The sequence below is a fragment of the Cotesia glomerata genome, linkage group LG7 (genome assembly GCF_020080835.1).
Source record: "Cotesia glomerata isolate CgM1 linkage group LG7, MPM_Cglom_v2.3, whole genome shotgun sequence".
Lineage (NCBI taxonomy): Eukaryota > Metazoa > Arthropoda > Insecta > Hymenoptera > Braconidae > Cotesia > Cotesia glomerata.
Window position 1 is genome coordinate 3088845 of NC_058164.1, and position 20553 is coordinate 3109397.

At 27.4% G+C, this 20553-nt stretch overlaps 3 protein-coding genes across 5 annotated transcripts in view; 1 reads left to right on the forward strand and 2 right to left on the reverse strand.

The window, feature by feature from the left end:
• Window positions 1-856, reverse strand: part of LOC123269529 (ELAV-like protein 2) — a 94836-nt gene extending 93980 nt beyond the window's left edge. Inside the window, exon 1 of the mRNA XM_044735289.1 lies at window positions 562-856. The gene's annotated coding sequence lies outside the window, so the exon portion shown is untranslated. The remainder of the gene's footprint in view (window positions 1-561) is intronic.
• Window positions 857-6062: 5206 nt separating this feature from the next.
• Window positions 6063-8906, forward strand: LOC123269531 (mitochondrial import inner membrane translocase subunit Tim10). 2 transcript variants are annotated; one of them, XM_044735314.1, is made up of 2 exons: window positions 6063-6216; window positions 8122-8906. In XM_044735314.1, the coding sequence occupies exon 2, from the start codon at window positions 8406-8408 to the stop codon at window positions 8682-8684; it is 279 nt and encodes a 92-aa protein (XP_044591249.1). In that variant the 5' UTR covers window positions 6063-6216; window positions 8122-8405; the 3' UTR covers window positions 8685-8906. The 2 variants fall into 2 exon arrangements, with proteins under 2 accessions (XP_044591249.1, XP_044591250.1); XM_044735315.1 differs by having other exon boundaries at window positions 6069-6212.
• Window positions 8907-11713: 2807 nt separating this feature from the next.
• LOC123269528 (regulator of chromosome condensation) lies at window positions 11714-18370 on the reverse strand. 2 transcript variants are annotated; one of them, XM_044735286.1, is made up of 6 exons: window positions 18204-18370; window positions 17989-18072; window positions 15754-16133; window positions 13560-13926; window positions 12412-12684; window positions 11714-11934 (listed from the first exon to the last, which is right to left on the reverse strand). In XM_044735286.1, coding segments are annotated over exons 1-6 (1296 nt in total). In that variant the 5' UTR covers window positions 18205-18370; the 3' UTR covers window positions 11714-11743. The 2 variants fall into 2 exon arrangements, with proteins under 2 accessions (XP_044591221.1, XP_044591220.1); XM_044735285.1 differs by having other exon boundaries at window positions 18200-18370.
• Between the last annotated feature and the right edge of the window lie 2183 nt (window positions 18371-20553).

Here is a 20553-nt window from a genome sequence, read left to right on the forward strand (position 1 = left end):
AAGTTTCAAAATTAATCTAAACAATTTAAAAATCCCATCCAAAAAATTAATTAACTAATTTCAACTCTCCAAATTCTTACAAAGTAAAATTAACTATTTTTACCATCAAAAATTTTTCTTCCACCCTACAAAATCCCCAAAACCTCAACCCTTCCCCCCCCCCCTTTCCCCCCTCCAACCCCCTTCACAAAGCAAAAATGATCCCACAAAAACAAAACAAAACAAATCAGCAATTCAAAATTTACTGCCACGCCTTAGCAGGCGATAATAATTCACATGATAAAATACACGCTGAGCCCCACCCCTTTAAACTTCCGCTGCACTCGATTACGATGTACCTCACCCGTTTATTATCAACTATTTTTAATTCACTTACACCCGTACTAACCCCTCCCTTCTCTTCCATAAATTAATCAAACAAAAAAAATAAAAATAAAATAATTCACTTACGGCCTGTTATCAAAACAAAACCCTTGTAAATTAATCATAAACAACAAACAACAAACAAGAAATAAAAAACAAAAAAAAATAAAAAATTTTTTATTTAAAAAAAAATCATACCTGTATGAAACCGTAGAAAGTTGATGGCACGTGTGATGCAGAGAGTGTAAATAAAATAATTTACACCTGCTCGAACTTAATTCGCGCGGCCAGACACCCTCGTTAAAACCTAATCTGTTTTTTTAATTATTTTAATGATAATAATTATTAAGACTTGATATTTACACTCTAGATACCTGCAAGCGCAACTACGTTAACTACACATATATTATATATATATATATAAACTAATATATAATGAGCACTAAAAGGTGCGGTTCAAAAAAACCCGACGAAATCCGCCTTTTATTTTTAATTATTAGTAACTATAATTATTATCAATTACACGAATTTATTATGATTATTAATTATTAATTATCTAGCTATATCAATGTAAGTACTATAATATTAATGTACCGGTGATTATATAATAATAATCAACACGAATTATTAATACAACGTAATACAATGTAATCCGTAATGTAATATGTAATCAAAAATGAACTAAAAACGTAAATAAATGAAACTAGCGAAAGAAGGGAGCAGACAAGCGGCCAGTAGCTTCTATCCCTGGACTCGACGAAACTGGGCTCGATGCTCGATGCTGCTGGTTCTCGATCATCGCGAAAGGGGTGGTTTTCATCCAGCCTTTACACCATCCGCCCTTCTAGCTCTCTCTCTCCAGCCCAGACTCTGTGTAGCAGACTTGTGCTACAGATGGGGATGAAGTGTACCTATAGTACTTATATTATATTTTTCCTTTTCCAGTGCGGCGAGCACTACGTGTGGCTCCCTCTGGGATCCGGGAGATGCAAAAGTGATCCACTACGATCCACTACGAGTGCCACCACCCTGGAGTACTCCCTCGGACACCCTCGATAGTCCTGGGACGTGTTGGGGTTGGCCGAGAGCAGGGCGGTGGTCGTTGAACCAAGGTATATATAGCACTGAGTATCTGCGTGGATCTCGGTGCGCGAATTCCCGATTCCGGTTTTATATATATATATATATATATATATATATATATTGTATATGTGTGCTATGGCGGTCTGAATGAGCGCTTCCATCATGTCCTGAACGTGTATTATATCCTCGAGCAATTTATCAGTCTGTCTCGCTTGGGCTGATGTCTGCCTGGAATTGCCGAACATCCCCTTGTTTAATTTCTACCCTGTGTGTATGTGTGAGGGATTGCATTTTCCCCATGATGCTTTCCACGAATCACATCGCTTTGCTACGGGAGTGGCTGCTGCGACGATAAACTCTCTTCAGAGATCTAGACGGTACAGGACTGTAACTATTACTATTGCCAAGAGGATGAGCACCGAATTCAAAGACCCTTGTTTGTCTGTTTCGATTATTTTAACGAATGAACGCTTCGATGGATGGATGGGTGAGCGAGTTTGTAAGAAAGCTCTATTGAATTTCAATACGAGACAAATTGGAGTAAATTTTCACTTACACTTTGTTCTCGAGTGAAGAAATTAAACATGCCGCGTAAACGAAAAGAACAAGATGACACTGGATATCATCCCAGATTATACTGAGTGAAGAAAAATTTCAGATAGTAGCTAGTATAATCTAGATTACAATGAATATCATCCAGATGACAATGGGTATAATCCAGATATCACGCAGTATAATCTGGATTTTTTTAGCTACTGTCTGAAATTTTTTTTCACAACAGATATCACTGAGTATAATCTGGGATGATATTCAGCCTCATCTTGTTTTTTCCATGTACGGAGTGAATTTGGAGTTTTTTTGGAATAAATAGATGGATAAAATTTTTTTTTTAGTCCTAACAAAGCTTCTTTGGGACTATCAACAATACATAATGTTAATAATTTAGAAGGACACATCAGATACAGTGGCAATACAATTTAAAAGATCGATACAAGAAAAAAAAAAAATTAACGATTCGAGAGAAAAAAATTTTGAACCAAGAAAATAATTTTGAAGAGGGTGAAAAATTTTTTAATCAAGTAAAATTTCTTTAAATCAAGAAAAATTTATTAGTTCAAGAATTTTTTTACTCAAATCAAGAAGATTTTCTTCAAAATTATATACTTGATTTAATAACATTTTTTTTCTGTGTACTAATGATTATTACTAACACATTAAACTATAGGATTAATGGTAATTATATTGATTGTAAAAAGAAATTAGAGCAAGCTTGTTTAAAATGTTCGAATTTGTCAATTACTGTAATATTAGCTGGTATCGAATTGCAAATTTTTATGACATGAATCAAAAAAGAGTTTTCATAAATGTTGATTTTATTCCGAAAAATACGGAGTTTTTAAATTAAGAATTAGAATTAGAATTTAGTTTATTAATGCCAAGGCACAGGCCAAATGGCAAATTTCATTACATATATGTAAATACATTTACTATATTAAATACATTTATTACATAAGGAAATATATAGTTGTGAGTACATAGAACAATGATATAAGCAAGAATATTTTAGATAAATTTGGCTTAGGATTACATCGATATTAACTTGGTAAATAATTGTTAAAAAAAAAAAACAAGGATTTAAGATATAAAATCTTAATTTCACTTTTAGAAGGTATTTTCTTGTCGATAAATTTGAAAATTAATTTTTTTTCATATTTTTTAAGTTTAGACATTTAAGAATTAAGATTCTTTTTTAATTTAAATTATTTTCAGAGTTACAGGTATTTTTTTTAAGCCCGAAAAAAAACCCTGAACTTTAAACGCGTTTTTCTTGAAATTATTTTTTTCGATACGGTAACGTGATGTCTCAAGTTCTAATGGACAGAATGACTTGAAATTTAGTACAGATATTTCTAATACTATCAAAATTAGTCTGAAAAAGGAATTTTGAATAAAAAAATTTTTTTACTATGCTTAAAAAATTCTCAAACTGGAAAAAATTAAGCTAAAATTGACCTGTTTTTGTTAAAAAAATTTTTTTTTGAATGATCGATGTCAAACTAATTTGAAATCCTTTTTTAAAAGATCTTTAGGAAATATTTTGAGTAAAAAAAAAAAGATAGGGAGAAGAAATGGGGAAAAAAGTGGTTATTTGAAGAAATTATGTTTCGAGTTGAGAGTAAACATCTGATAGAGGACCCGGAACAAAGGAAGGAAGTCTACTAGGGCAAAATAGAACGATGTAATTCGCAGAAAATGGAAGGCTGATGGAAAAAGGAAAACAAGTTTGGACGATTTAAAGATACTTGAGAACATTTTTTAATGGAAATTACAGTGAGGAAATGGAAAAGTAAATAATTTATTTTTTGTAAATTAAACTCTTGAAATATTTTTAGGGTAAAGTGAATTTCTAAGGACTATTTTCAAGTGAATAAATTTAACACGATGTTTTTAGTAAAAATAGTTTTATTAAGAAAATTTTTTTCAGAATAATAATAATAATAATAATTAACAATTATTTTTTTCATTGACCCATTATGTATTTATAAATTAAAGTTTTTCATGCCTGCTGGTCAAGGGACTAGTGAACCTTATTCAAGCCAAGCGATGGACATTCCATCTGCACTACTGGTCGAGAGACATTCTCTCTTTACATTAGTTCTATGGGGTCCATCGAACTTGAATACTAGTAAAGCTGGAACAAAAAATAACCGAGAGGTGTACAAGTAAAGCATAATAATAATATAATTGTTTAATTAATCCAGCTTACGAAAAGCGGACTCTTTAGATTAAAAAAATTAGTTTTATTTATCGTTCCGGTATTGGGTCAACCATATTCCGGTATTGGGACTAGGCATTTAAGGTGTTCCGATATTGGGTCTTTTAGACTTTTTCAAAAAACATGTTTTTTTTAATATTAAATTCGACAAAATTGATAAATTCAATTATTTTCGTGTAACTACATGTTTATTCTACATGATTGGATGAATTATTATTACTAATGAACCATTTGAATATTTTCTAAGTAATAAAAACCAGTCATGTACCCTTCGTCGTTTCGGTATTGGGTCTTTTACCTTAGTTTTTTTCATTTTCTTTCATTTGTTTAACATCTTTACAACTCGAACTGATACCACAAAACTTCCAGCTTTACTACTCTCTAAACATGAATTAGTGAAAATTCACTGGAATAAGTGAATATTCACTTTTTCTAAGTGCCAATTGAACCACTGTGGTTTCAAAGTGGTTCTATTGGCACTTAGAATTAGTGAATATTTACTTATTCCAGTGAATTTTCACTAATTCATGTTTAGAGAGTAGTATTCAAGTTTGATGGACCCCATAGAACTACAGTCAACGCTCTCTGTATTTGACTCGCCCGTACAGGACCATTCTCTGTATTTGACTCGTCCTTGTCCATAAGAGCTGTGTAAAATCGTCAAATACAGAGGAAGAATGTGGTCAAATACAGAGAGCGGTCAAATACAGAGAGGTCCAATACAGAGAGCGTTGACTGTAATCTCTCGACCAATAGTGCAGATGGAATGTCCATCGCTTGGCTTGAATAAGGTTCACTAGTCACTTGACTAGTAGGCATGAAAAACTTTAATAATAATAATAATAATAATAATAATAATGTTAACTTATACATTGTTGAAAATCATCAAAATTGATTTTGATATTTTTTAGCGAAGAAATAAATTCATTTAAATGATTTATTAAAAACAAATTTTTAAACTAAAAAATTTTTGTATGAAAAATAATTTTTCATTCCTTCTATATTGCACGCCTCATAGCGCGAAGCGCGTGAGGTTGTGCTTTATACTCGACTCGTCAAGATCAAGCAATTTTGTGATCTTTAAATGCCTCTATCACAACCATATTACACTTATTCAATAATATAAGTAGATGTACACCGAAAAACACTTAAATTAAACCATCTTTTACTTTCTAAAATCATTTCATGTTGCTATTTTGAAAAAAATTTTACGTGGACGTCCGGATGTCACCCCATTTTGGATGTACCAACGATTACTCCCGAACAAATTGATATTTTAAGACCGGGCCTTTTTTATTAGTTTAAGAATTCGATGAACTGGGTCCGTATTTCATATCAGTGGCCTAGCTTATGTATTTTTTTTTAATTGAATTTTTATTAAAATTCACGGATACAACCGTACAAAGCCAAACGAACTTTTCTTATTTGTCACGTGAAAACTATGGCGCCACTTGATCAAGCTAGATTTTTTTAAACTGCGTGCGCATATGACAAGAAAAAAGGGCGCTGATATTTAAAAAAAAAATAAAAAATACTCTAAGAAATTACTTAATTATAATTTTTTTTTTTAATCAATTACACAATTAATTTTTTTCTTAAAAAATGATTGAGCGTTATGAGGCGTGCACTTTTGGATTTTCCAAACTTTTTTTTCATTTTATCTAATTTAAAGTTCAACAAAAAATATTTACATCATAGAAAATTTTTCATCGATCAAATTTTACTCATTTAAATCTATGAAAAATTTTCAACTTTTCTTTTTTACTATTTTTGAGATCGTAAATTTTTCCCGGGAAAATTTAAATAAAAGTGACTACAGCGCTTCCGTCAAAAATTCAATTTGCGCACGCGTTCATTTTCACATGGTTTATGGTCTGCCGTAACCTTTATTTAATTGAGCACTAAGTAAAACGAGTAATTTTTAATTATCAAAGTGCATTAGTTAACATAACATGTTTAAATCACAACTGAGTAAAATAGTAACTGGATGGTAGGTATGTAATTTCTTATCGCACTCACTATTAACATTCTCCAAATAATTATTTTTATTTTTTTAAATTCAGTTCCTAACCTCCAAACTATCGCTTAATTTTTTCATTTTTATCAATCATTAATTATCAACTATTTATTAGCTTTCAACTAAAAAACTTAAAAAAAAAAAATGAAATTAGCAATCAGCTGACAATTTTTCAGTTTTTCAAAATAAACAAATTTTTGCAAAACAAAAAAAAACATTTATTAAAATTACATCAATAATTTTTTAAGCGTGTTTAAGTGGAATTTTTTATAAATATTTTTTTGTAATCATTTATTTATTATAAATCAGTTATTTTAAAAATCATAAAATGTATGACATTAGGTCAGCAGTTGTGATTATTTTTTAATTTGTTTTTTTGCTTTTAAATTGCATTTTTTATTTTTTAAAATTTTTACATGCCAATTTTTTTTTCTAATTTTTGTTTGTCATATTTTATTTGTTAAAAAAATTAATAAATATATACTAAATTAATTTTCATAAATGTATGACGTTAATGTTAAGAATCTCGACTATTTTTTCATTTTTTTTTTCAACAAATTTGTTTTGAAAAATTATTATTAAAAAAAAAATTACATTTTTTATTTTTTAAAACTCTTGCCAATTTTTTCTCTAATTAGTGTTTGTCATATTTTTATTATTAAAAAAAATTATTAAATATCTGTTAAATTAATTTTCATAAATGTATGACATTAAAGTGAGCAGTTTTGACCTTTTTTCAACAAATTTGTTTTAAAAAATTATTTTTTAAAAAATTGCATTTCTTATTTTTTTAAATTTTTACATGCCAATTTTTTTTTCTAATTTTTGTTTGTCATATTTTAATTGTTTAAAAAAATTCTTAATATTATCAAATATCTGCTAAATTAATTTTCATAAATATATGACATCAAAGTTAGCAGTTTTGATAATTTTTTATTTTTTCTTAACAAACTTATTTTTAAAAATTTTATTTTTAAAAAGATTGCATTTTTTATTTTTTTTAACAAACAAACTTATTTTTAAAAAAATTGCATTTTTTATTTTTTTTTTTTTAAAAAAACTTATTATTAAAAATTTTATTTAAAAATTGCATTTTTTATTTTTTTTAACAAACAAACTTATTTTTAAAAATTTTATTTTTAAAAAAATTGCATTTTTTATTTTTTTTTTTTAAAAAAACTTATTATTAAAAATTTTATTTAAAAATTGCATTTTTTATTTTTTTTAACAAACAAACTTATTTTTAAAAATTTTATTTTTAAAAAGATTGCATTTTTTATTTTTTTTAACAAACAAACTTATTTTTTAATTTTATTTTTAAAAATTGCATTTTTAGATTTTTTTTAAACGAACTTATTATTAAAAATTTTATTTAAAAATTGCATTTTTTATTTTTTAACTGACAAACTTATTTTTAAAAATTTTATTTTTAAAAGATTGCATTTTTCATTTTTAACAAACAAACTTTTTTAAACTTTATTTAAAAATTGCATTTTTTATTTTTTTTTAACAAACAAACTTATTTTTAAAAATTTTATTTTTAGAAAAATTGCATTTTTCATTTTATTTAACAAACAAACTTATTTTTTTAAATTTTATTTTTAAAAAAATTGCATTTTTTATTTTTTTTTTTTTTAAACAAACTTATTATTAAAAATTTTATTTAAAAATTGCATTTTCTATTTTTTTTAACAAACAAACTTATTAAAAATTTTTATTTCAACAAAATTGTATTTTTTATTTTTTTTAAATTTTTACATGCCAATTTTTGTTTGTCATATTTTATTTTTTAAAAAAATTCCTAAAATTATTAAATATCTACTAAATTAATTTTTATAAAAAATTTTAACAATATTATTTACTAATTATTATTATTTTTCAGGCTTATCATAACAGTAATTGGATTGTCATCATTCGTGGCCTCCAAGAGATCAATCACAGCGCGCAGAACCGAGGAAATGCTAGAAAGAAAAAGAGCACGTCTGGCTGCCCTTCAATCTGAAAATAATTAAAAAAATTATTTTTCTTTTAACCAATAATTAATTTTTCTATTTATAATTATTATTACATTAATTGTATTTTATTATTTAAGTCATAAAAAATAATAGTAGTTATTATTACTATTTTAGAAATTGTAATTTAAGAAATTAAGGCGAGAAAAATAAAATGGCTGGGCTACCGGAGTTAGATGAAGCAAAGTTGAAGCTGGTCCAGCAGCTGGAGATAGAGATGATGTCTGACATGTACAACAGAATGACAGCCGCCTGTCATCGGAAGTGCATCCTTCCCTCGTACAACGAACCTGACATGGGGAAAGGAGAGTCCGTGTGCATAGATAGGTGCGTCGCTAAGTACCTTGATGTTCACGAGAGAATTGGTAAAAAACTCACCCAAATTTCTATGAACGAGCAGCAGCAAGTTGAAGGAAACGCGGCTTCGTCTTAATAAAATATTAAATTTGATATTGAAAATTATTAATGGTACATGCATTTTATTTGATTGGATGATGTAAAAATTTATCTTATGGTATTTTTCTTTTGTTAAATAGATAAAATACATTTTAGAAGCTGGTGGGCTTTTGATGTGTATGTTTAGTTGTTTATATCATTCACAAGTAGATACACTATTGTATTTAGATTATTTTGAAAATAAAATGTATAAAATTTATTTAATTGATTTTGTTAAAGATTAATTTAAGTCTACTAGTATTATCTATATTATTAAGAGGAAAAGAAAAATTTTGTGTCCAGGATAGTCATATGTTAAAATGGGTTTTTTTGGGTAAATTTAGTGTCATTGTAAAATTCTTGACTTGAATTTATGCCTTTTCAAGGTTTCATATCATTCTCATCAATAGGCAGTTTATTATGATAAGTATTTAGGATGTATTCTAAAATGCTCTATCTCTAGACACATAATTAAGAAATGACCTTGTATTTTTTGAACTATTGACATTTTTAAAGATATAAGCTCATCCTGATGTTACACTCATCAAGACCTTCCATTTGAGTACCCACATCAATTTTTCATACATTTTATATATTTATATATTTTACAAATATCACATATATAAAATATATGAAAAATGCCATGTGGGTACTCAAATGAAAGCTCTTGATGAGTGTAACATCGAGATGAGTTTATATCTTTAAAAATGTCAATATTTAAGAAATGACCTTGTATCTTGTGAGCTATTGAGATTTTTAAGGAGATAAGCTCACTCCGACATTACACTCATCGAGACCTTTCATTTGACTACCCACATCATTTTTTCATATATTTTATATATTTATATATTTCACAAATATCAGATATATAAAATATATGAAAAATGCCATGTGGATACTCAAATGAAAGCTCTCAATAAATGTAACATAGAAATGAGTTTATATCTTAAAAAATGTCAATAATTAAGAAATGACCTTGTATCTTGTGAACTATTGACATTTTTAAAGATATAAGCTCATTTCGATGTTACACTCATCAAGAGCTTTTATTTGAGTACCCACATGCATTTTTGATATATTTTTCATATATACATATATATAATATATATAAATATATGAAAAATTTATGTGGGTATTTAAATGAAAGGTCTCGACGAGTATAATATAAAAATGGACTTATATCTTTAAAAATGTCAATATTTAAGAAATTACCTCGTATCTTGTGAGCTATTGAGATTTTTAAGAAGATAAGCTCACCCCGACATTACACTCATCGAGACCTTTCATTTGAGTACCCACATCATTTTTTCATATATTTTATATATTTATATATTTCACAAATATCAGATATATAAAATATATGAAAAATGCCATGTGGGTACTCAAATGAAAGCTCTCAATAAATGTAACATAGAAATGAGTTTATATCTTAAAAAATGTCAAAAATTAAGAAATGACCTTGTATCTTGTGAACTATTGATATTTTTAAAGATATAAGCTCATCTTGATGTTACACTTATCGAGACCTTTCATTTGAGTACCCACATCAATTTTTCATACATTTTATATATTTATATATATATTATATATATGTATATATGAAAAATATATCAAAAATGCATGTGGGTACTCAAATGAAAGCTCTTGATGAGTGTAACGTCAGGATGAGCTTATATCACTAATAACATTATTAGTTTACAAAATGCAGTAGTGATTCCTTAATTATTGACATTTCCGTAAATATAAGTCCATTTTATATTATACTCATCGATACCTTTCATTCGAGTACCCACATCAATTTTTTATATATTTATATATATTATATATATGTTTATATGAAAAATATATCAACAATGCATGTGGGTACTCAAATGAAAGCTCTTGATGAGTGTAACATCGAAATGAGCTTATATCTTTAAAAACGTCAATAGTTAAGAAAATACAGTGCAATTTAACCAAAATTATCATTTAATAAAGCTAAATTTTATTTATTTATAGTTCACAAGTCAAAACAGTCACATAGTGACTGCAAGGTTGCTGGTTATTATTATTATTAAATTCACGATGTAAAGACTAAATACTTCTTTTTACATCCTAAATAATATAATTATAATAAGCAGTTTAATCAATAAAAATTAATTCAAATTTTTTTATTCATTTCAATTATTGAAACTATTTTTTATTTATCATCATAAAAATTATCTATTCAATTTTGTTTAATAAATTAAAATATTTTTCATTGATAAAAATGATGAAAAAAAAACTTTAACTATTTTTTGGCAGACTAAAATTAATAGAAAAAATTATTTAAATTAAGTTGAATGGATAAATATTATAAATAGAAATAAACACAATTTAATAGAAAATTTCAAATTTTATTTAATACTTATATTTATAAATTAATAATAAATGCAATAAATTGCATCAGAAAACCACTAAAAACTATTATATTTTACAATTAAATCATTCTTAATTATTAAACAAACAAAGTTTACAGAATTATCAAATATTAAACGAAACAAATAATTGAAAAGCTGAAAAATAAACAAAAAAAAATAATAGTTGAACAAAAATTAAATTAATAATTATTCTAGTTTTAAGAACATTTACCAACAATAACAGAGAGTCAAATATTATTGACTTATTACTAATTACTTTCATGAGAAAATAAATTAAGTATATTTGTCTTTACTTAATTAGATTCTCTTTTATCAAATTTATACACTAATTATACGTCTTACATTTTTTTGGAATTATTCATTTGATAATCTAAATAATTGTTATTTAAATTACGCAAGAGAACTTGCGTCTACGTCGCGACATGATTTGTACTGACGTGTTGGTTGTTACCACAGTAATTTATTAATAGTCAATTATAAATATTCAAGTAAAGTATTCTTAACTATATTCATTTAGATAGAAACAAAAAAAAAACAAATTATGTAAATACGGCACTGAGCTTTGACTAAAAAAGTAGGTTGCAATTGATTTATATTGAAAAATTTCTGTGCACGGATTTTTTTTTTCAATTGTTACTAAAATTAAACTGGCTATAAATTAACCAGCAGTTTTTTCCTTCGAAGGATGAGTTTGAGCGAGGATTATTGTGTGTTGCCCTCCGCCTGCAACTCTTACAACATTTTTGTTTTCTAATTGTTTGCTTTTTATTAGCACCGGAGTGTCGACATCTTCTTCTTCACCAGTACCAAGTTGGCCGCTTGTTCCCATACCCCAAGCATATAATTCTCCTATAAAAATATTATCATTAAAAAAAAAAAAAAAAAATATTGTCTAGAATATTTTATAAATTTCAATAAAATAAATATTAAAAAAAAAAGAATATTGTCTAAAATATTTTATAAATTTAAAAAAAAAAATATTAAAAAAAAAAGGAATATTGTCTAAAATATTTTATAAATTTAAATAAAAAAAAAAATATTGTCTAAAATATTTTATAAATTTAAATAAAAAAAAAATATTAAAAAAAAAAATATTGTATAATATTTTATAAATTTAAATAAAAAAAAAATATTGTCTAGAACATTTTATAAATTTAAATAAAAAAATAATATCATTAATAAAAAAAAAAAATGTCTAGAATATTTTATAAATTTAAATAAAAAAAAAAAATATTATCAAAAAAAAAAAAAAATACTGTTTAGATATTTTATAAAATAAAAAAAATAAATAAATTTGATATTAATTAAATAAAAATAAAAAATTACCAGAATCAGTAACAGCAAAAGATTGCGCACTACCAGCAGCAACATCAATAACTTTTTTCTTTTCTAAGCTTTCAACTTTAGTCAATTCTGTGGCATCATTACAATTAGGACCTAGACCAAGTCGACCGTATTCTTTACGTCCTAAAACATAAACACAACCAAGATCATCGAGGGCTATTGTATGATGCTGACCACTGCTGATATGTTTCCATTGTTTATTACTAAAAGTTTTTGATAAATTTGGCTGGAAATATGGTACAGTGTCTTTAAGACCTGAAAAAATAATTCAAATTTTAATATTAATTTTTAGTTGACAACTAAAATTTTTGATAATTTTTTCTGATATTCTAATTAGCAAATTATGTAATTTAACATTTTTTAGAATGTGGTCTATTTATATGATGAATATATTTTATTTGACACTTGCAATTTTATTCTAATTAAAAAAATAAAATATTCTCAAAAAACCAAAGGTCTTAAAATTTATAATTCAAAAATTATATTAATAAATTTATAAGAGTTGATATGCTTTTTTTAATTAAAATAAAATTGCAAATGTCAATAACTAGGCCAGTATCAATAACTGAGTCTTTTACCTTACACTGAAAAAAAAAAAATGTTTAAATTAAGAAAATCATTTTGAAAAATTTTATTGTCTTAAACCAAGTTGAAATTTTCTTAAGCTAAGACTTATTTTCCAGTTTGAGTAAATTTAACTTAATTATAGAATTTTTCATTCTTTTTTAAGGCGATAAGACTTCGTAAAATGATTTGCTAGGATTTTTTTTCTCTATTGAATCAAGTAAATATTTTTTTCTAGTTTATAATAAATATTTAGAGATGTTTTGTCTGTAAAATTTTGACTTATAGAAAATTTGTTACGTAATCAATTATTTTCTCAGAACATTTTTAATTAAATAGATCTTTATCATTGCAGAGATTTATAATTAGTTTTTTTTCAAATATAAATTTTCTCTAAGGCATTTTAAAATTCAAAGAAATTTTATATAGAGATGCACTATAATCAGATATTAAATTTCTACTTGAATAAAATTTATTACTTTTCAGATAAATAAAGGATTTTCTTAAATGGACTTAAATAATTTGCTCATTAGAACATCAAATTGTAATAATGACCAATAAAATACCTATTTGGTGATAGTTATTCAATCCAAACGCCCAAATATCACCGGTCTTTCGATCTCTCGTCAAAGTGCAATACTGGCCAGCCCAGATGTCATCGAACACCAAATTGCGGGAAACTTTAAACCCAACTAGTCCTGGTGTAAGTATGTGTAACAAGGCATTACGAGAATGTCGGTCTACTGATCTTGGCGGAATCCGTCCAAGTTGTCCTTGCTCAGCGCATCCACAAGTGTAAACACGACCGCGGTCTGTCAGCATCACCAAATGATCAGCTCCAGATGCTATTTTTACTATCTTAATCGTCGGCAAGACTTCTATCGGTAGACTCTCTTTGCCTCGAGGTGTCAAGCCCATACCTCCATGTGAATCCTGTTCAATAAAAAATCAATTACAATCATTTCTCACATTTAAAAAAAAATCAAACACTAGCAAAAAAATTAGGAAAACGGTTGACCCTGAAGGCCATTCCTGCAACTTCCCGCTAATTCCATACTTAGGCGCTTAAAATTGCACCAATGACGTTTTTGAGCTCTTCGAGCTCAAAAATACAATTTATGAGTTATTTTGAGCTCTCCGAGCTCAAAGAGATTGCTTTCCTATGCTTTTGAGCTCTTCGAGCTCAAAAGTCTGATAGAGATTTGATGACACTATTTTTTGAATTTTTAAACCGCAATAACTTCTGAATGAATAAACCGATTTTTACGCGGTTAGAAGCATTCGAGGCAGTTTTTTAAGCCTCACAAAGAATTTTAAATTTTGAATTAATCGCGCTAGAAATTTTGGAGCTATTCCGAAAAAACACTTTTTTCGGTTTTCTTTCGTTCACGATATCTCTCGAACGAATCAACCGATTTTGACCGGACTGGTGGCGATCGACGTGGTTTTTTGAGATTAAGAGCTGATTAGTTTTTGGAATTGAACCTTTAAGCCGTTTAAAAGTTATTCCAAAAAAACCACATTTAAAAAAAATTTTTTTTTCAGTTTTTTTAAGATTTCTCAAAATCTATTGATCTGAATCGGTCCAAATAGTTTTCAAAATCTAAGTTTGGTCAAGCCCTTTCGAATGGCACCAACCGCGATGAAATCGGTCAAGCCGTTCAAAAGTTATAAGCGGTTCACATACTTTCACACACACACACACACATACAGACACCGTGACAACCTCGCGGGGATAGTCAAGGAAGCTTCCTGTGACCTTCAAACGTCGAGATCTGATAAAAACTCGATTTTTACAAAACGGGGTAAAAACAATAACTTCCCGATTTTTGAAAATCTTCGATTTTCTTAGCGGGAAGTTAAAAATTACTTTGTTGAGTAAAATTTTTCATAACTAAGTTAAAAAGTCTACAGCTACATGGAAACAACAAGATGACACTGAATATCATCTCAGATTATACTGAGTGAAAAAAAATTTCAGATAGTAGCTAGTATAATCCAGATATCACGCAGTATAATCTGGATTTTTTTATAGCTACAATCTAAAATTTTTTTTCACCATAGATATCACTGAGTATAATCTGGGATGGAATCTCGGAAAAAATAGACCGAAAAAAATTTTAAAGTCATAAAAAATTCATATTATTTCAGATTTATTAAATTGTTATTATTATAATTTTATTTTATAATAATTTTAATGAAATAATATGAATTTTTCATAATTTACAAATTTTTTTTGGGTCTATTTTTTCCGATTACCTCTGGGATGATATCCAGTGTCATCTTGTTCTTTCCATGTAAAAAATAAAATAAAATTTTAAATGCGACTTTTTAAAAATACTTTTTTTTTTAAATCACAGTTATTTGTTATAAAAATTCCAAAAACTTTCGGAAGTTTGCTAATTTTCTAATTTATTATTTTTATTTTGAGATAAATTTTTTTATTTCTTTAAGGTAAAAACACAGTTATTGACATTAGCAATTTTATATAAAAAAAAAAAAAAAAAAAACAACTCAACTCATAAATTAATAAATATAATTTCAAAATTATAAATTTAAAAATAATTGATTTTTTAAAAACATTTTATTTTTTTAATTTAAATAAAATTGCAAGTGTCAAATAACTAGGCCAGTGTCAATAACTGGGTCTTTTACCTTACTCACAATCAACAATTTTTTGATTAGAAAATATTTTTTTATACTCCACATTTATTAAAAAATTTAATTAATAAAAATAGATAAAATAAAAAAAATAATTACCCTAAAAGATCCCCAGGCAAACACTCGTCCATCATCCAATAAGGCAGCGCTGTGGGAGTCACCTGCAGTCACTTGAACAACAATACCATCCAACTCTACCGATCCAGGAGTAGTCTCTGAGCCCTCTACCGAAGTATCGCGTCCTAGTGCGCCTTCGTCATTGCACCCGAAGGTCAATACCTTGCCGGACTTGGTCAGACAGACGTTGTGCATACCTCCAGCGGCTATTGCCACTATGTCATTGTGTCCTGGAATGACAGCTGGCCGCGTTTTCTCCATAACATCTTCTCCGAGGCCCAATTGTCCCACATCACCTTGACCAACTGTGAGCGCAACACCTGGTGTCGTAATACCTCGTAAATCTGGTTCTACAACCTTTTCTGTAATACACAAGTTAGATTTTTTAGATTAGATTTTTAGATTAATTTATTGTTATGCCAAAGCCAATTTGGCCAGATGGCAATATTCAGAAATTAAGTACATAAATTTGTTTAACAGTTAATTATACAATGATTATTTGCTATACCTAAATAATAACAAAATTGATATAATAAGTATTTATAAATATTAACGATTTTACATATTAATTAATATGTACAAAAAAAATTTTGGTTCATGATGAATTTCCGGATGAACTTCAGATTGTGAAACAAATATGAATTTCATAATGAATTTCATCGTGAATTTCAGATGAAGTTCATGATGAATTTCATCGTGAATTTCAGCTGAATTTCATGATGAATTTAAAACAAATCGTATATGAAACTTAATTTTTTTAATCTGTAAAAAAATATTTGCAGTCAATTATATTGGAATTTTTAGTTTTATTTATACTGACAACATTTACGATTCTATAACTCCTATTTGGATTAATTTTTTGGAGTAAAATAACACAATATGCAAAATAATATTTCGAAATTCATCATGAATTACAGGGTGAATTCCAGCTGAATTTCATGATGAATTGAAGACAAATTGTATATGATACTCATTAAATAAATTAAGTTTCATACACGATTTGTTTCAAATTCATCATCAACTTCAGCTGAAATTTGACCAATAATTCAGAATGAATATTGAAATTTAATTTTGCATATTGTCTACTTTTACTTCAAAAAATTTATCCAAATATAAGTTTAAGAATCGTAAATGTTGAGTCAGTATAAATAAAACTAAAAATTTCAATATAATTGACTGCGAATATTTTTTTACAGATTAAAAAAATTAAGTTTCATATACGATTTGTTTCAAATTCATCATGAAATTCAGCTGGAATTCACGATGAACTTCATCTGAAATTCACGATGAAATTAATTATAAAATTCATCATGAAATTCATATTTGTTTCACAATCTGAAGTTCGTCCGGAAATTCATCATGAACTAAAATTTTTTTTTGTACGGGAAGTAACAATGTTAAAAATAAGAGTTTAATTCTGATAATAGTAAACAAATAAAACGATTTAACCAATTATAGTAAATAAGACAATAGAGATTAAATAAGTAATCGAACAGTTTATTCTTGAAGATTTCTAGGCTAGATGAGTTAACAATGTCTACTGGAAGTTCATCCCTAAGACGTATGACCGTTACAACAAAAGAATATTCATAATGAGTTGTAGCAAAATTCGGCATTTTGGAACTACTGTTTTTCTTTGCTGCTAATCTTTCAGAGTGCCTAACAGTAAGATCTTCACAGAATAAATCTCGCAAGTAACAAGGTCTTTCTGTGTGTAAAAGTTTATAAAAATAGCAAGCAACATAATAAATACGGCGACTTTTAATAGATAGCCAACCAAGTTCACGTCTGTAAGACGTGATGTGTTCGTCACGCTTCAAGTGAAAGATAAAGCGAATAGCTGAGTTTAACGCACGTTGAAGTTTACGATCATTTTCATATAATGAATTTGTTAAAACAATAATGCAATAGTCAATTAGGGGTAAAATAGTTGCTGAGACTAGAAGTTAAGTCGGTTAATTTTTTTTATTATAAATTACAATAAAAAAAATTATTATTTTTTCACAAATAAATAAATAAATAATTATAATTTATTTACTTAGTTTAAAACAAAACATTTTATAAAATAATTTTAATTGTAATTTATATTGATAAAAAAAAAAATTTTAAATAAAATTCAATGTTTTGAGTCTTAACCTAACTACGGTGCGACTGCAATTAAATTATTAATATTAATAAAATAATTATTACAAATGAAGATTAATAAATAAAATTCACCTTTCTTTTTCATCTGTTTAGGCTCATGAACTTCTTCCTCTTGAACAGGAGTTGCTGTGCGTTTAGTTCCTCTCCTTGGCGGCACTACAAATAATTTTCAGGTTAGCTTGCAAGTTTACAAATAATAAACACATTTAAAAGGTTAATATTAACTCTAATTATTTATATGAATGTTGAATAGTTAAGGATGCCGGGAAAATTTATCAATTACTCACTTGTTTGTTTGTTTATTGGTAATTAAAATACACTTAATGGGGCTTATGGTGGTTGGCGCCAAAAAACACGAGTTTTTAATGCAAGTGAAATAAAACGTAAACGTTTATATATAAACTTGCGTGGTATGAATCTGCTTGTGTGACCGTTGGATCGTTGGAATATGGCCGAAATGGTGGGAGACGAAAAAGGAAACACGAGCGCCGGTGGCTGGGTTATGAAGCTTGCAGTATTCTCTACAGAATTGGGGGATTTATATATGTTATGTTTTGCAGGTAAGTTAACAGCCGAGACCAGTTATTATTGCAGTTTCAATCGGCTTAGCGACCCTGATAGCCACACCCTGATAGCCACAGTTTCAAACCAACCAAGTTGGTGTCAGATAGTTGCCACCAACTTAGCGACAACTTGCGGTCAACTTCCGAATTTGTAACTGTTGGCGCCAAATTGGCTACAAGTTTCTGAGAATAAATAATAGTTTAAAAAAACTAAAAAGACGCTTTTTATAGAAAACCAAACTAAAAAATAGAAAATAAATTTAAATTAAGAATAGTGTTAAAAATTTCAATAAATATAAATTAATAATAGTGTAAATAAAAAAAATGTATTTTATTTTAAATAAATAATAGTTTAAAAAAACTAAAAACACGCTTTTTATAGAAAACCAAACTAAAAAATAGAAAATAAATTTTAATAAATTTAAATTAAGAATAGTGTTAAAAATTTCAATAAATATAAATTAATAATAGTGTAAATAAAAAAATGTATTTTATTTTAAAAAAAGCGTGGGGTGCTTTTTAAGATATTATCAAAATGATAATCACTCTACTCATATCTGTCAATAAAATATTTATAACTATTTAAACTATGCACATCACGCTTTTTAAAATAAAATACATTTTTATTTACACTATTATTAATTTATATTTATTGAAATTTTTAACACTATTCTTAATTTAAATTTATTAAAATTTATTTTCTATTTTTAGTTTGGTTTTCTATAAAAAGCGTGTTTTTAGTTTTTAAACTATTATTTATTTTTACTTTTAGTTTGGTTTATTTATAAAAGCGTGATTTTTTAGTTTTTTTAAACTATTATTTGTTGATTATCAAAAATATTCAGGCGCGCAAATTACCCACGGAGAGTTACATACTGACAAACTGACATACAAGTGAAGCTAATATAAAGCGTGTAAAAAACCTACGGAGGAAAACACCTGGTTTCGAAATATAACTTCGGGATGGTCATCAGAGGATTCCGGGTTGATGTACGGGTTTATCTGTGCCATTCCCGATGAAAACCTACGGAGGAAAACACCTGGTTTCGAGATATAACTTCGGGATGGTCATCAGAGGATGACTAGGAAGGTCATCACCTGGGTTCTAGGTTGATAATAATCAAAATTTAAATAATATCATTATGGTAGTCTCTTTATGCGAAGGAGAGTTACATACTGACAAACTGACAAACTGACAAACTGACAAACTGACATACAAGTGAAGCTAATAAAAAGCGTGTAAAAAAGCGTGAGGTGCATGGTGTCAATAGTTATAAATATTTTATTGACAGATATGAGTAGAATGATTATCATTTTGATAATATCTTAAAAAGCACCCCACGCTTTTTTTAAAATAAAATACATTTTTTTTATTTACACTATTATTAATTTATATTTATTGAAATTTTTAACACTATTCTTAATTTAAATTTATTTTCTATTTTTTAGTTTGGTTTTCTATAAAAAGCGTGTTTTTAGTTTTTTTAAACTATTATTTATTTTTTACTTTTTAGTTTGGTTTATTTATAAAAGCGTGATTTTTATTTTTTTAAACTATTATTTGTTGATTATCAAAAATATTCAGGCGCGCAAATTACCCACGGAGAGTTACATACTGACATACTGACATACTGAGATACAAGTGAAGCTAATAAAAAATAATTATTTATAAATATTATAAATACGGGGAATCAGAGTTCGATTTCGGAGAGGGAGCCTGAGAAACGGCTACCAGAACCAAGGAAGGCCGCAGGCGCGCAGATTACCCACGGAGAGTTACTGACATACTGACAAACTGACATACAAGTGAAGCTAATATAAAGCGTGTAATAAAAAGAGACCAATCTACTGCCGCAATATGTCGCCAAATTTCTTGAGAAACTTGTCGTCAACTTGGTGTGAAAAAGTTTCAGAGCAACTTTTGCCGACAACTTGGTGAACAAGTTGACACCAACCGAGTTACTTTCCAAGAGTTGCCGCCAAGTTGGTGACAAGTTGCGGCAGTAGATTGACAGAAAGTTGCGGCCAACTTGGCTATCAGGGCAGTTTCAGACCAACCAAGTTGGTGTCAGAT

Bases quoted from the DNA above. Each gene is read 5' to 3' on its own strand.
- LOC123269528 (XM_044735286.1), bottom strand. The intron at 16,134-17,988 runs GTGAATTTTATT...TGTGTATTACAG, and splicing joins TAAACAGATGAAAAAGAAAG to AAAAGGTTGTAGAACCAGAT. The intron at 12,685-13,559 runs GTATTTTATTGG...TTATTTTTTCAG, and splicing joins GAATAACTATCACCAAATAG to GTCTTAAAGACACTGTACCA.
- LOC123269531 (XM_044735314.1), top strand. From the start codon at position 8,406: ATGGCTGGGCTACCGGAGTTAGATGAAGCAAAGTTGAAGCTGGTCCAG.